This window comes from Glycine soja, chromosome 14 (assembly GCF_004193775.1).
Source record: "Glycine soja cultivar W05 chromosome 14, ASM419377v2, whole genome shotgun sequence".
Classification (NCBI taxonomy): domain Eukaryota; kingdom Viridiplantae; phylum Streptophyta; class Magnoliopsida; order Fabales; family Fabaceae; genus Glycine; species Glycine soja.
Window position 1 is genome coordinate 35,242,725 of NC_041015.1, and position 17,258 is coordinate 35,259,982.

The window sequence follows — 17,258 nt, forward strand, 5'->3', positions numbered from 1 at the left end:
CTATTTGGTGGAGGGACCTGCTATCAAGTCAGCAGCAACAACAGAACCAGGTAGTCAAAATGGAAAGAAATTGGAAGGTGGGAGGTGGGGAGAAGTTAAGATTTTGGGAGGACCCTTAGACACATAATGTTATACCATTAATGGACAAATAACCAAGGCTGTACCGAATTTCTGATCAACAGAAATAAATCATTATGAATATGGGGAATAACACCAACGGCGGATGGGAGTGGAAGCTATCTTGGAGGACGGCTCTTTTTGATAGTGAAATTCAAATGGCAGATAATTTCCTTGGAGAACTATCACAGCAGCAGATTCAGACAAATAGGGAGGATAGGTGCAGCTGGAAGCATGATCAAACTGGATACTACTCAACAAAAAGCGGATATGACTTGATATGGGAAGCACAGATGGGAGCTAATCAGAATTTGGACTTTGTGGACATTTGGAAGCTCAAAATACCAAGTAAATCACTGGTTTTTGCTTGGAGGCTAATTAGGGACAGACTTCCAACTAGGATGAATCTTAGAAGGCGGCAGGTTGTGATAATTAAATGAGGTACAGTGCCCATTTTGTGGAGATGTAGAGGAGGAGCCTGCCCATTTAGAAATATGGAGACAGACTTTGGAACACATTTTAATCAGTGGTCCTCCAACCTAAAGGAAGTGTTTGGTAAATAGGCTGTAGAGGATTCACAATCTATGTAACAATTAGCTTGTTGTAAGTGGTTCTATTATAAAATAGCAACCAAATGCACATTTATATCTACCAATGTAATCTTAGTACCACTGGTAGTTTTCAATATATATAATATCTAATTTTGCTGAGCAAAAAAAAAGGGAATTTGCGGACAAGACAGCTGGAGAAAGGCTTTGCCCAGCCCTACAACTATTGGTCTAGTAATTTATCAACAACATTTTTTGATTAGGGTAGCAGTGCAGGGTTATTGTATTCTATTTAGATTGGCACCTGATTCGTAGGACCTATGCTTCTGCTAGTCTGCTGGTTTCTACCTTGTATATTTAGTACCTCTGGTACTCACAGTTATTAATACAAATTATAATTTTACTGATAAAAAAAAAGATAATACAAGAAAGAGAGAAGGGCAGTGGCAGTCACAACATATATATAGAGAAGGGCAGCAGATAAAATTACAAAAACATTCAACACTAACAATGAACAAGTTATGAGAGTTTAAATCACAGTAAATACTTCAAAGATATCAGTCTAATGAAACAAAGGTCATGTAGACAGGCATAGCATAAGTTACAAATATACCAGTAATGCATACAACAACAATTTCAAATTAGTTTTTGAATCAAAGATATAAATACCTGACTTTGAGGCTTCAAAGATATAATCAAAGCGCTTCCGTAGCAACGCCAATTAGCAGTAGTAAATGATAGCCCTAAAAAAAACCATACAGAAATTAGCCACAGTGTATTTAAAGCCTTTTATCAACAATACGACTCTCACTTCATGGTGATAAATTGACTCTCAAAAGACATTATACTGAGAGTGTATTTAAAACCTTTTTCAGTCATTCTATCAAACAGTTCATTGACAATTTTTTAAGAATACATATCATATGAATCTAAATGACAGACCTCTATCCCAAGTGGAAGTCACTCTTAAGAAATCTCTTCAAGTTCAATTGTGGGAGGCAGCTTATGCATATGAATCTATGTTGAGACAAAAGGCTAGAATTAAGTGGCTAAAAGGAGGGGACAACAACTCTACTTATTTTCACATATTGATCAATCATAGAAGAAGAATAAATGCTATTCCAGGTATTTTCATGGATGGTGTGTGGATTCATGAACCTTGCAGGGTTAAAAATGCAGCTGTCCTTTATTTCAAAGACAGATTTTTGGAGGATTGTTCTAACAGGCCAACATTGGATGGTGTTTACTTCTCCTCTCTGGATCTAAGAGACAAAGAAAGCCTTGTGTCCAGATTTAATGAATTGGAGATCAAATATGCAGTTTGGGATTGGGGGGGGGGGACAAATGCCCTGGCCCGGATGGCTTCAATTTTAATTTTATTAAACACTTTTGGGAGATTTTGAAACCAGACATCATGAGATTCATGGATGAATTCTATTTCTAATGCTTCCTTCATAGCCCTCATTCCAAAGATTAATGACCCTCAATCTTTCAATGATTATAGACCCATCTCCCTTATAGGGTGTGTCTATAAAATTGTGGCAAGAGTTTTGGCCAAGAGGCTGGCTGCTGTATTACCTCACCTTATAGATAAAAGGCAGATGACTTTTATGAAGGGGAGACACATTCTTCATGGTGTTTTAATTGCCAATGAGACTATAGCTGAGGCCAAATCTAGAAGTAAACCTTGCATGGTCTTCAAAGCCGACTTTGAAAATGCTTATGACTCGGTTTCTTGGGGTTTTCTTGACTACATGCTTAAAAGGATGGGATTTTGTGAAAGCTGGAGGAAATGGATAAATGGTTGTCTAAATACTGCAACTATATCCATTTTAATTAATGGGAGTCCATCTAAGGAGTTTACTCCTATGAGAGGTCTAAGGCAAGGTGATCCCCTTGCACCTTTTCTCTTCAACATTGTAGCGGAAGGTCTCACAGGCTTCATGAGGTCAGTTGTGTCCAAGAACCTGTTCAGAAGCTACCTAGTGGGATCTTTAAAAGAAGAGGTGAACATCCTCCAATATGCTGATGATACTTTGTTTTTTGGAGATGCTACTAAGCAAAATGTGAGAACCTTAAAATGTGTTCTGAGGTGCTTTGAGGAAGCATCTGGTCTCAAGATAAATTACTCTAAAAGCCACTTTGGTTGTTTGGGTAAATCAGCGAGTTGGTGCAGGGAAGCTGCCCAATTCCTTAATTGCAGTACTTTGGAATTTCCTTTTACTTATCTTGGAATTCCAGTTGGGGTGTCCTCTAAGAGTTGGATCGTGTGGCAGCCTATTGTAAGGAAGTTTGAAGTCAAACTTGCAAAATGGAAGCAAAGAACTCTATCAATGGGGGGCAGAATCACTCTTATTAATTCTGTCCTCTCAGCCTTACCTATCTACCTCTAATCCTTCTTTAGGATCCCCAAAAAAGTGGTGCAAAAAATTGTCTCCATCCAGAGAAATTTTCTGTGGGGAAGTCACCAAGAGGCCAGCAAGATTCCTTGGGTGAAGTGGGACAAAGTTTGTCTTCCTAAGAACCAAGGGGGTCTAGGGATTAAAGACTTATCTTTATTTAATGCGGCTTTACTTGGCAAATGGGGGTGGCAGCTGGCTAACAATCAAGACCAGCCTTGGTCTAGAATTTTAATCTCTAAGTATGGTGGGTGGAAGGAGTTGATTTGTGGTGGAAGGAGGAATTTCACTTCCCAATGGTGGCAGGATTTGAAGAGTATCTTCCAGCAGCATCACAATGAATGCTTAACTGATAATTTAAAATGGAGAGTGGGAAGGGGGTCCAGCATCAATTTCTGGAAGCATAAATGGATAGAGGACAACTGTACTCTCCAAGGAAAATATCCCCAGTTATATTTAATTAGTAAACAGCAGAATTCATCAATCAATTCTATGGGAGATTTTGTGGAGGGTAGGTGGGAATGGAAGTTATCATGGAAAAGGAATTTTTTTTATCATGAAATTCAATTGGCAACTAATTTCCTAGTTGAGATCGATTCTGTTCACATTCACCAATCCAGCAGAGATTTCCTTTGGTGGAAGCCAGACACTAATGGAGTTTTTTCAACAAATTCTGCCTACAAAGTGCTGCAGGAGGCTCACCACAGTGATAGTGAAGACAATGTTCTTAACATTATGTGGAAATTGAAAATTCCCCCAAAAGTGAGTGCTTTTTCTTGGAGACTTTTCAAGAATAGACTTCCTACTAGGGACAATCTTAGAAAGACACAGGTCACACTGCCTTCTTATAGCTGTCCTTTATGTGACCATGAAGAAGAATCGATTTATCATCTTATGTTCAACTGTGAAAATACTAGGAGTCTTTGGTGGGAGACAATGAGATGGGTTAATAGAGTGGGTTCCTATTCCATAGATCCAAAGAATCATTTTTTACAATTCACCCAGTGGAATAGCAAAGATAGTACCAACAAAAGATGGGAATTTCTGTGGCTAGCCCTGTCCTTCTCCATTTGGTACCATAGAAATGCCAAGATATTCAAGAACCAGCCGTTCACTCCTGAAAAGGTCATGGATGATGCCTTGTTCCACACCTGGTCCTGGATAAAATGTGTGGAGAAGGACTTCCAAATGCACTTTAATTTCTGGTCAACCAATCTAAAGGATGTTCTTTCTTAGAGGGGATTGGTTTGTATTTTTGTGGGCTATATTCGGTCTCTCCTAATGGGATGCAGACTATAATTGTCTTGCTTTTTAACTTTGTATCTTCACTACACCTAGTACTGAATTTCATATATAATATATTGATTTTTGCCGTGCAAAAAAAAATGTCTCTTTGTAATCTGTAGTACCACTAGTACTTCTAATTATCAATATAAATTATCTTTGCGGTTCAAAAAAAAAATATTAAACAGAACAGTACCACAGGTACTGAAAATAAAAGATACAAGACACAAAAGTGCCACCTTCTAAAAAGCAAAACAAACCCAACAATAACCCAGCACAAGGACCCCAATACATATAATCAAAAATTTTACCAAAGGCCATCATAAGCACCTTTTGAGGTTCAAAAGGAATGCCATGAAACAGCAAGGAATTCCTAAGCAATCACCAGACCTTTCTATTTCTATTTTTTACACATTTAAAACTCAAACATATAAAATAAAAACTATATAACAAACTAACAAAGATGAAATTCTGATACTGGGGACAGATGTCGTACAGGATGTCACGACATCACGCTTCAGAACATGCAGATTGTATTTGACTGTATGAACAGATTAAACAAGTAAATAACACAAGAGAATTGTTAACCCAGTTCGGTGCAACCTCACCTACATCTGGGGGCTACCAAGCCAGGGAGGAAATCCACTAAAATAGTGTTAGTTCGAAGATCTAACAGCCACTGTTTACAACCTTCTCACCTAACCACTACCCGTGCGACCTCTACCTAAGAGCCACTCTTAGATATGAGAACCCCTCTCACTCCCTCTCAATCACACTCCCGTGTTTACAATTAAATCAAATACACACCAGAGATTGCTCTCTGAACAATAGAGATCAACTCCACACAAACTATAAAGATCAACTCTACACACACTATAGAGATCAACTCTACACACACAGGTCCAACACTTGATGTTAGGATAACATCAAGGTGGCTCACAAAACACTCAAGTCCCAAAACTAACAAAATAACTCTTCAATCCCGGACTTGGTTCAGAACTCGTGCAGCCTTCATGTTTATATAGCAGTGTGCGTATCTGGGCTGCAACTACTTGTGCTGGATGAGATCTATCATTCTCCTGAAAAATCTGCACTTAAAGATCTAAAAGATACAGTTTGATCTTTTAGTTTTTATCTTTAATCTTTAATCCCTGAACGAACTCTTCAAGTTTGTAATTCGAACTTTAATTATCTTTTAATTCGTTCCTAAAGATAGATCGTCTAATCTGTTGCTAACTGCACAATAATCTGTTAAAGATATAACAGATTTATGTGTCCAGTATTTTCGGGCAAGATGTCAGGACATCGTGTCCGACATCGTGGATCCTGCAGCTTCAATTCTTCATTTCACATTTTATCTTGCCTTGTGCATTGTGCAGCAACTCCAGTATTTTCGGGCAGGATGTCCTGGACATTGTATCCGACATCGTGGATCCTGCAGCTTCAATTCTTCATTTGACATTTTATCTTGCCTTGTGCATTGTGCAGCCCGATCTTATTCCTTGACATAACGTTGGACATCATGTGCAGCAACTCCAGCTTTCCTTCATTGTCTAAGTGCTTATGTTTTAACAAAATCTTAGCCAATCTTTTAAAACTCCGTAGAGCTAAGCACTAACAATCTCCCCCTTTGGCAAATTTTGTCTAAAACATACTTAGACACTTCCTGAGCAGGTACGAGCAGTTATGCAAGTGGGATCAGCAACTTTCATTATCAGAGTAATCAAGCACAGCGGTATCTGTAGTGGTAACAGCAAAATTCTGCAAGTTGCAAGTCGTTTCCAGGATGTCAAGACATCTCACGTGACATCAGCTTTCTGCTCCCCCTGTCTCCATGCTCTTACTGCTGTGAAGCAGTTCACTGCAGCATCTTCTATCAGCTACCAGTCTTTTCCAGGATGTTAAGACATCTCACGTGACATCAGCTTTCTGCTCCCCCTGTCTCCATGCTCTTACTGCTGTGAAGCAGTTCACTGCAGCATCTTCTATCAGCTACCAGTCTTTTCCAGGATGTCAAGACATCTCATGTGACATCAGTCATCATCAGCAGCAGCAGTCTCCCCCTCAAGATCATATACATACAACTCCCCCTCAAAATCATGAATCATGCATACATCGTATCCTACTTCTATAAATCATGCATAACACTACTATTGCATACATAGTATCCTACTACTCAAAATCATGCATGATAATACTATTACTATTACTCCCCCTTTTTAGACAGAATTTGACAAAAGTAGAATGCATGAACTTAAAGTGCAAATATTACAGACCAATAGTAATCCATTGTTCAAAGGGACATGCCCCTATAGCCAGTAAAAGTGAAAAGCAAAAATAAAGGTCTGATGATCATGGGGTGGCTTCAGAATCATCATCTGATTCTGTATCCTCTGCTGCATCTTCCTCTTCCTCAGCAGCTTCTTCTTCTTCCTTAGCTGCTTCTTCTTCTTCCTCAGCTGCTTCTCCATCATCAATGCCACTGTCTGTGAGTCTTTTGATCAGCCGTTCCAGCTCCATTTTCTTCTCTGTGATGGCTTTGATGGTTGCCTCCAGCACCTTGCATGTGTCCTTGAGTTCAGCAATCAAAGCATCCTTGGACACAGCACCTGAAGCAGCAGCTTTCCCTGATGTCGAGACAATGTCTGGGACATGTGTCCCCTCAAACAGTTTGTAATGCAGGGATAGAGGAGATTCTCTCTTCATCACAGAGTCAGTGTAGTTTAAAATATTGGGATGTTGACTCAACATAATGCCACACAATACAGTTGGGAAGGCAATGGGTAATTTGACAGCAAAAGATTCTGAATGCTTAACAGTTTGATCAAAAATATAGTTTCCAAAATTAAATTTGGACTTGGTTCCAACAGCATACAGAAATTTACCCAAACCTGTGGCAACAGTGGAAGTATGGTTGGTGGGTACCCAGTTTGCAGCGCCAATCCTATGCAGGATTGCATACTTCACACTCAGCTTCCCTGCAGAAAGCTTCCCTTTCTTTGGCCAATGCTGGACTTGTTTGGCAGTGATTTCCTTGGCAATTTGATGCTCAGAAACAGCAATATCCACCACTCCATCTATTGGTCTGCCCAGGTATTTGTTGATTACAGCAGGGGAGAATCTAACACATTTTCCTCTGACAAATACTTTTTGATACTCATCACTCTTTCTGTTTGTTATGTCAGAGGGAATGTTGACAATAAATTTCCTGACTAGACTTTCATAGCAATCTCCCAACTTGGTGACAGTCTTCAGCAGTCCAGCAGCTGTGATGAGGTCCATAATCTCCTTGCAATCCAAGGCATCCCTTCCCAGTTCTCTTTCTAAGGCAAGTCTGCGTTGATATACAAATTTCCACCTTTCAACATTGCCAATGGAGTGGAATGAGATGTTGTCCAATGGTGCATCAGGGACATTTCCAGGCACCTTTTTCCCTGATGTCTTGGCCCTCTTGATGTCGGGAACATCTAGTTCGACATCATCATCAGAATCAGATGAGGAAATTTCTTTCCTCTTCTTGGAAGGGATTGCAACTTTGCTCCGTCTGGATGTGGTAGGAGTGATTGGAGTGCTCTTCTTCTGTGCCATAGTCTTGATTCGTCCAGACCTCTTAATGGGGGTTTTTTCCTTTTCGGCTTTGTAATCTTTCTGCAATGCCAGGTGCCAACTTGTTGGCAATGGGTTCTTCATCAGATTCTACTTCTTCTAGGTCAATGAGGTCACCTGGAGCAGGTTCTGGTGCCCTTGGTGCAGGGGTCTCCTCTGTGGCTTGATCCTCTTCCTCTGTTGAGTCCTCTTTGCTGGGTGAAGGGAGGACTTCAGCATTTGGAGTGGAAGATGTTGGAACATCTTTATCAGCATCAGCACAGAAACATTTGGGGTGGAAGATGTTGGAACATCTTCATCAGCATCAGGAACAGAAGCATTTTTCAGAATGCTACTCACAATACTGCGGATCTTCTTGTCCATCTCCGTGTCTACTTCCCTAGGACTTGTTGCAAGGCTAGGGTTTTCAGAAATCTTCACTCCCTGTTGTCGTTTGGGGACCAGTTTCTCAGGAACAGGGGCTTGACCAGGAATTATTTGTATGGGTTGGATGTTGAATTCAGGTTGTTCCTGGTGCGGAGATGATGGTACAGAGGGTGAACCAGAAGCTGAAGTTTCTTTTGGTGAGGTAGCCATGGAAAAGCAGAGCTTTTGAAATGGTTTCGTGAAAATCTGAGAGCTGTTGGGAAATGCTGAAGACGGGATTACCACGACAATATAAGTTTGAATGAGGAATGTAAAGGGGCGTGTGAAGCAACGGTCGAATTTGTTTTGGCCCAGTAGAGAACGCGCTATTAACGTTTGAGCACGTTCAGATAACAGTAATTGCTATAAATCCTCTAGCACACAAATGCCCAGCTTGCCCCTCAGTTTTTCAAACTGATTTGCATCCAATGCCTTTGTGAAAATATCTGCTATTTGTTCCTCAGTGTCAACATGCTTCAGTGTGATCACTTTATCATCGACAAGATCTCTAATATAGTGATGTCTAATGTCAATGTGCTTGGTTCTGCTGTGTTGAACAGGATTTTTAGAAATATTAATAGCACTCATGTTGTCACAGTACAATGTCATGACATCTTGTTCGACATTGTACTCCTTCAGCATCTGCTTCATCCAAACTAGTTGTGAACAGCTGCTTCCTGCTGCAATATACTCTGCTTCAGCAGTAGATAGGGACACGCAGTTTTGCTTCTTGCTGAACCATGAAATAAGATTGTTGCCCAGATAGAAGCATCCACCAGAAGTGCTTTTTCTGTCATCTGCACTTCCAGCCCAATCAGCATCACAATACCCAACCAGCATTGACTCTGAACAATGACAGTACATAATCCCATAGTCACTGGTGCCATTTACATATTTCAGAATTCTCTTTACTTGATTCAAGTGACTTATCTTAGGATTGGCTTGATATCTTGCACAAACACCTACTGCATAGGTGATGTCAGGTCTGCTTGCTGTTAAATATAGTAAGCTCCCAATCATGCTTCTGTACAGACTTTGATCAACACTGGTGCCAGCTTCATCCTTTGACAGCTTCAAGTGAGTAGGTGCAGGTGTTCTTTTATGGCTGGCATTTTCCATCCCAAACTTCTTGACAATGTTCTTTGCATACTTGCTTTGTGAGAGGAATATGGTGTCTTTCATCTGCTTCACTTGGAGTCCCAGAAAATAAGTCAGCTCTCCAACAAGACTCATCTCAAATTCAGATTGCATCTGTTGGACAAAATGTCGAAGCATCTCATTCGACATCCCTCCAAACACAATGTCATCAACATATATCTGTGCTATCATCAAGTTTTCAGCATCTTGTTTGACAAAAAGAGTCTTGTCAATTCCTCCCTTCCTATACCCTTGCTGAGTAAGGAACTCTGTTAGCCTTTCATACCAAGCTCTTGGAGCTTGCTTCAATCCATAGAGAGCCTTCTTGAGCCTGTATACATGATCTGGATGAGTTGGATCTACAAATCCCTTTGGCTGCTCCACATAGGCTTCTTCATTCAGGTATCCATTCAGAAACGCGCTCTTCACATCCATCTGGTACAGCTTGAATTTGAGGATGCAAGCTACACCAAGTAACAATCTGATGGATTCAAATCTAGCAACAGGAGCGAAAGTTTCATCAAAGTCTACACCTTCAATCTGAGTGTAGCCTTGAGCAACAAGTCTGGCCTTGTTCCTGGTTATAACACCTTCTTCATTGGTTTTGTTCTTGAAGATCCACTTGGTGCCAATCACATTAGTTCCCTCGGGTCTAGGAACTAGCTCCCAAACTTCATTCCTTTTGAATTGCTCCAATTCTTCTTGCATAGCATTGATCCAGAACTCATCAGTCAGTGCCTCTTTCACATTCTTGGGCTCAATTTTGGAGACAAAACATGAGTTGGAGACAATCTCAATCTCCCTTGATCTTGTAGTGACCCCTCTGTTTGGATCTCCTATAATCAGCTCCTTGGGGTGCATCTTCTGGATTCTAATGGAGGGTCTCTTGTCAGGTAGATTGATGTTTGATTCATCTGTAGCAGAATCAGAGTTTTCTGCATTTTCTGCACTTTTAGCTGCATCTGCTACATTGTCTCCCGATGTTCTGACATCTTCTTCGACATCCTTCTTTCTTGCTGGAGTTAGGTCATCAACAACCACATTGATGGATTCCATCACAGTTCTGGTTCTGGAATTGAATACTCTATATGCTCTGCTGTTTGTAGAGTATCCCAAGAATATTCCTGCATCACTCTTGGGATCCATCTTTCTCCTTTGCTCTCTATCTGCCAAAATGTAACATGGACTTCCAAAGATGTGGAAGTGCTTGACAGTTGGCTTCCTCCCTTTCCAGATTTCATACAGAGTGGTTGGAGTCCCTCTTCTAAGTGTGACTCTATTGTGGATGTAGCATGCTGTGTTCATGGCTTCAGCCCAGAGATTATAGGGAAGTTCTTTGGCATGAAGCATGACCCTAGCAGCTTCTTGCAAAAAAACCATACAGAAATTAGCCACAGTGTATTTAAAGCCTTTTATCAACAATACGACTCTCACTTCATGGTGATAAATTGACTCTCAAAAGACATTATACTGAGAGTGTATTTAAAACCTTTTTCAGTCATTCTATCAAACAGTTCATTGACAATTTTTTAAGAATACATATCATATGAATCTAAATGACAGACCTCTATCCCAAGTGGAAGTCACTCTTAAGAAATCTCTTCAAGTTCAATTGTGGGAGGCAGCTTATGCATATGAATCTATGTTGAGACAAAAGGCTAGAATTAAGTGGCTAAAAGGAGGGGACAACAACTCTACTTATTTTCACATATTGATCAATCATAGAAGAAGAAAAAATGCTATTCCAGGTATTTTCATGGATGGTGTGTGGATTCATGAACCTTGCAGGGTTAAAAATGCAGCTGTCCTTTATTTCAAAGACAGATTTTTGGAGGATTGTTCTAACAGGCCAACATTGGATGGTGTTTACTTCTCCTCTCTGGATCTAAGAGACAAAGAAAGCCTTGTGTGCAGATTTAATGAATTGGAGATCAAATCTGCAGTTTGGGATTGTGGGGGGGGGGGGGGGGGGGGACAAATGCCCTGGCCCGGATGGCTTCAATTTTAATTTTATTAAACACTTTTGGGAGATTTTGAAACCAGACATCATGAGATTCATGGATGAATTCTATTTCTAATGCTTCCTTCATAGCCCTCATTCCAAAGATTAATGACCCTCAATCTTTCAATGATTATAGACCCATCTCCCTTATAGGGTGTGTCTATAAAATTGTGGCAAGAGTTTTGGCCAAGAGGCTGGCTGCTGTATTACCTCACCTTATAGATAAAAGGCAGATGACTTTTATGAAGGGGAGACACATTCTTCATGGTGTTTTAATTGCCAATGAGACTATAGCTGAGGCCAAATCTAGAAGTAAACCTTGCATGGTCTTCAAAGCCGACTTTGAAAATGCTTATGACTCGGTTTCTTGGGGTTTTCTTGACTACATGCTTAAAAGGATGGGATTTTGTGAAAGCTGGAGGAAATGGATAAATGGTTGTCTAAATACTGCAACTATATCCATTTTAATTAATGGGAGTCCATCTAAGGAGTTTACTCCTATGAGAGGTCTAAGGCAAGGTGATCCCCTTGCACCTTTTCTCTTCAACATTGTAGCGGAAGGTCTCACAGGCTTCATGAGGTCAGTTGTGTCCAAGAACCTGTTCAGAAGCTACCTAGTGGGATCTTTAAAAGAAGAGGTGAACATCCTCCAATATGCTGATGATACTTTGTTTTTTGGAGATGCTACTAAGCAAAATGTGAGAACCTTAAAATGTGTTCTGAGGTGCTTTGAGGAAGCATCTGGTCTCAAGATAAATTACTCTAAAAGCCACTTTGGTTGTTTGGGTAAATCAGCGAGTTGGTGCAGGGAAGCTGCCCAATTCCTTAATTGCAGTACTTTGGAATTTCCTTTTACTTATCTTGGAATTCCAGTTGGGGTGTCCTCTAAGAGTTGGATCGTGTGGCAGCCTATTGTAAGGAAGTTTGAAGTCAAACTTGCAAAATGGAAGCAAAGAACTCTATCAATGGGGGGCAGAATCACTCTTATTAATTCTGTCCTCTCAGCCTTACCTATCTACCTCTAATCCTTCTTTAGGATCCCCAAAAAAGTGGTGCAAAAAATTGTTTCCATCCAGAGAAATTTTCTGTGGGGAAGTCACCAAGAGGCCAGCAAGATTCCTTGGGTGAAGTGGGACAAAGTTTGTCTTCCTAAGAACCAAGGGGGTCTAGGGATTAAAGACTTATCTTTATTTAATGCGGCTTTACTTGGCAAATGGGGGTGGCAGCTGGCTAACAATCAAGACCAGCCTTGGTCTAGAATTTTAATCTCTAAGTATGGTGGGTGGAAGGAGTTGATTTGTGGTGGAAGGAGGAATTTCACTTCCCAATGGTGGCAGGATTTGAAGAGTATCTTCCAGCAGCATCACAATGAATGCTTAACTGATAATTTAAAATGGAGAGTGGGAAGGGGGTCCAGCATCAATTTCTGGAAGCATAAATGGATAGAGGACAACTGTACTCTCCAAGGAAAATATCCCCAGTTATATTTAATTAGTAAACAGCAGAATTCATCAATCAATTCTATGGGAGATTTTGTGGAGGGTAGGTGGGAATGGAAGTTATCATGGAAAAGGAATTTTTTTTATCATGAAATTCAATTGGCAACTAATTTCCTAGTTGAGATCGATTCTGTTCACATTCACCAATCCAGCAGAGATTTCCTTTGGTGGAAGCCAGACACTAATGGAGTTTTTTCAACAAATTCTGCCTACAAAGTGCTGCAGGAGGCTCACCACAGTGATAGTGAAGACAATGTTCTTAACATTATGTGGAAATTGAAAATTCCCCCAAAAGTGAGTGCTTTTTCTTGGAGACTTTTCAAGAATAGACTTCCTACTAGGGACAATCTTAGAAAGACACAGGTCACACTGCCTTCTTATAGCTGTCCTTTATGTGACCATGAAGAAGAATCGATTTATCATCTTATGTTCAACTGTGAAAATACTAGGAGTCTTTGGTGGGAGACAATGAGATGGGTTAATAGAGTGGGTTCCTATTCCATAGATCCAAAGAATCATTTTTTACAATTCACCCAGTGGAATAGCAAAGATAGTACCAACAAAAGATGGGAATTTCTGTGGCTAGCCCTGTCCTTCTCCATTTGGTACCATAGAAATGCCAAGATATTCAAGAACCAGCCGTTCACTCCTGAAAAGGTCATGGATGATGCCTTGTTCCACACCTGGTCCTGGATAAAATGTGTGGAGAAGGACTTCCAAATGCACTTTAATTTCTGGTCAACCAATCTAAAGGATGTTCTTTCTTAGAGGGGATTGGTTTGTATTTTTGTGGGCTATATTCGGTCTCTCCTAATGGGATGCAGACTATAATTGTCTTGCTTTTTAACTTTGTATCTTCACTACACCTAGTACTGAATTTCATATATAATATATTGATTTTTGCCGTGCAAAAAAAAATGTCTCTTTGTAATCTGTAGTACCACTAGTACTTCTAATTATCAATATAAATTATCTTTGCGGTTCAAAAAAAAAATATTAAACAGAACAGTACCACAGGTGCTGAAAATAAAAGATACAAGACACAAAAGTGCCACCTTCTAAAAAGCAAAACAAACCCAACAATAACCCAGCACAAGGACCCCAATACATATAATCAAAAATTTTACCAAAGGCCATCATAAGCACCTTTTGAGGTTCAAAAGGAATGCCATGAAACAGCAAGGAATTCCTAAGCAATCACCAGACCTTTCTATTTCTATTTTTTACACATTTAAAACTCAAACATATAAAATAAAAACTATATAACAAACTAACAAAGATGAAATTCTGATACTGGGGACAGATGTCGTACAGGATGTCACGACATCACGCTTTAGAACATGCAGATTGTATTTGACTGTATGAACAGATTAAACAAGTAAATAACACAAGAGAATTGTTAACCCAGTTCGGTGCAACCTCACCTACATCTGGGGGCTACCAAGCCAGGGAGGAAATCCACTAAAATAGTGTTAGTTCGAAGATCTAACAGCCACTGTTTACAACCTTCTCACCTAACCACTACCCGTGCGACCTCTACCTAAGAGCCACTCTTAGATATGAGAACCCCTCTCACTCCCTCTCAATCACACTCCCGTGTTTACAATTAAATCAAATACACACCAGAGATTGCTCTCTGAACAATAGAGATCAACTCCACACAAACTATAGAGATCAACTCTACACACACTATAGAGATCAACTCTACACACACAGGTCCAACACTTGATGTTAGGATAACATCAAGGTGGCTCACAAAACACTCAAGTCCCAAAACTAACAAAATAACTCTTCAATCCCGGACTTGGTTCAGAACTCGTGCAGCCTTCATGTTTATATAGCAGTGTGCGTATCTGGGCTGCAACTACTTGTGCTGGATGAGATCTATCATTCTCCTGAAAAATCTGCACTTAAAGATCTAAAAGATACAGTTTGATCTTTTAGTTTTTATCTTTAATCTTTAATCCCTGAACGAACTCTTCAAGTTTGTAATTCGAACTTTAATTATCTTTTAATTCGTTCCTAAAGATAGATCGTCTAATCTGTTGCTAACTGCACAATAATCTGTTAAAGATATAACAGATTTATGTGTCCAGTATTTTCGGGCAAGATGTCAGGACATCGTGTCCGACATCGTGGATCCTGCAGCTTCAATTCTTCATTTCACATTTTATCTTGCCTTGTGCATTGTGCAGCAACTCCAGTATTTTCGGGCAGGATGTCCTGGACATTGTATCCGACATCGTGGATCCTGCAGCTTCAATTCTTCATTTGACATTTTATCTTGCCTTGTGCATTGTGCAGCCCGATCTTATTCCTTGACATAACGTTGGACATCATGTGCAGCAACTCCAGCTTTCCTTCATTGTCTAAGTGCTTATGTTTTAACAAAATCTTAGCCAATCTTTTAAAACTCCGTAGAGCTAAGCACTAACAAAAGATAAAGACAAAAAAAAGGAAATATAAACTCACCTCAGTTGGTGCTGCTGCCCATCATTTCACTCTCACAACAAATAGGAATCATGTTCCTGCATGGAAGAAATAATCACACAACACACAATGATCAGAATAAGCAAATGCATATAATTAAGCATGATACAATATCAATATTCATGGAAGTAACAATGACTTGTCAAAAATTTGGATGAAATTCAATATGTAAATCAAAGCTTTGTCCCTGAAACCCTCTGTGTAAATCAAAGCTTTGTCCCTTAAACCCTCTATGTAAATTTGATAGCCTCATGTCTCCCTTCCTGAAAACCCACTAAAAACTGCCTAACCCCCCTGCTGTTACTCCATAATTTATTCTGCAATAACTGATTAAGGCAGTTACATATGGTCCTAAATCACTACACATTCAGTTACGATTAACCCTTTGTGCCTAACTAGGGTTTCGAAACATCACAACAAAGACAGACCATTGAACAATGGATTTTCATCATTAACATACAACAAAGACATACCTTCGATGGAAGCGCAGACACGAACTCCATAAGCGCGAACTCGACAATGTGGTTGCAGTCACGGAAGCGCAGCCCAGTTTGCGACAAACACGAACTCAGGCAGAAGGAGAAACAACAATAAAGCCCTGGGTTAAAACGACGAACGCCTAATGTTAAAACGACAAACGCCTAATGTTAAAACGAAAGGACGTACCTCAATGGATAAGTGCCAAAGACGATCTCCACAAACACGATCTCCACAATGTGGTTGCAGTCACGGAAGCGCAGGCGACTTTGACACAAGGAGAAAGAAGAAGAACGATAGGGTTCAAGCGCAAGGAGAAAGAAGAAGAACGATAGGGTTCAAGCGCGGGTTATGCAATTTCAGAAGTTTAATTTATAATGATAACAACATCGGTTTTTTAAAAATAATCAATGTTAACATCAACTACGTAACATCGGTTATAATAAAACCGATGTTAACATCGACTCGATAACATCAGTTTTTACAAAACCGATGTTAACAATGGCATACTAACATCGGTTTTGGAAAAACCGATGTTAACTAAGTCTACTTATTTACAAAAATGCCACCGCGCTTCGTTAACATCGGTTTTAGCTATAACCGATGTTAATTGGGCGATGTAGAAAGCTGTTTTTTTAGTAGTGCATAACTTGAAAGAGTGTTCCATGAACATTTCTTTAGATGAGAGACTAAGGTTAGTCTCATAGATTTGGCAACTAGTAAACATTTCAATAGTGAAACAATTGAAGATTATTTAAATAGATTTTGACAAATGAAATCTTGATGTTACAGTCAAATTCAGGAACATGAATTAGTTAGAATGGCAACTACAAGTTTAGATTTTTCAATTTGAAAGAAATTGGTAAATCAACAAGTTAGAGATATGAAACAACTAACAAATAAGATATCAGAAAGAAAGGAACAAAATATTTGATAAAAATAGAAGGGGAAAAATAGCATATGTGGAAACATAGAGATATTGTTAATTTTATAAATTATCAAGATTTAAATGTTAATCAAGAAGAAGATAAAATATGCGTGGCAAAATTATAGTTGGATCTCTTTATACTTGTCAAATGTTAAAATTGGAGGAAAAACATAAATTTCCTAACTTTAAATATAGTTTTGATGTTACTAAGGCAGATAAAATATTTGATGTATTATTGAAAGATAAACTAATTTCCCTCAGTGATGATCATAAAATTCCTTCTTTTGAACAAAGAAAAGGGAAAAGATATTGTAAATTCCATCATGTTTTTAGACATTAGACTAATAGATGTTTACATTTCAGAGA

General features: G+C 39.4%; 1 protein-coding gene across 1 annotated transcript; it reads left to right on the top strand.

Moving 5' to 3' along the window:
* Positions 1 to 200: 200 nt before the first annotated feature.
* LOC114384025 lies at positions 201 to 557 on the top strand. The gene has a single exon (XM_028343707.1). It carries the CDS (start codon positions 201 to 203, stop codon positions 555 to 557), a length of 357 nt encoding a protein of 118 aa, XP_028199508.1.
* Positions 558 to 17,258: the final 16,701 nt, after the last annotated feature.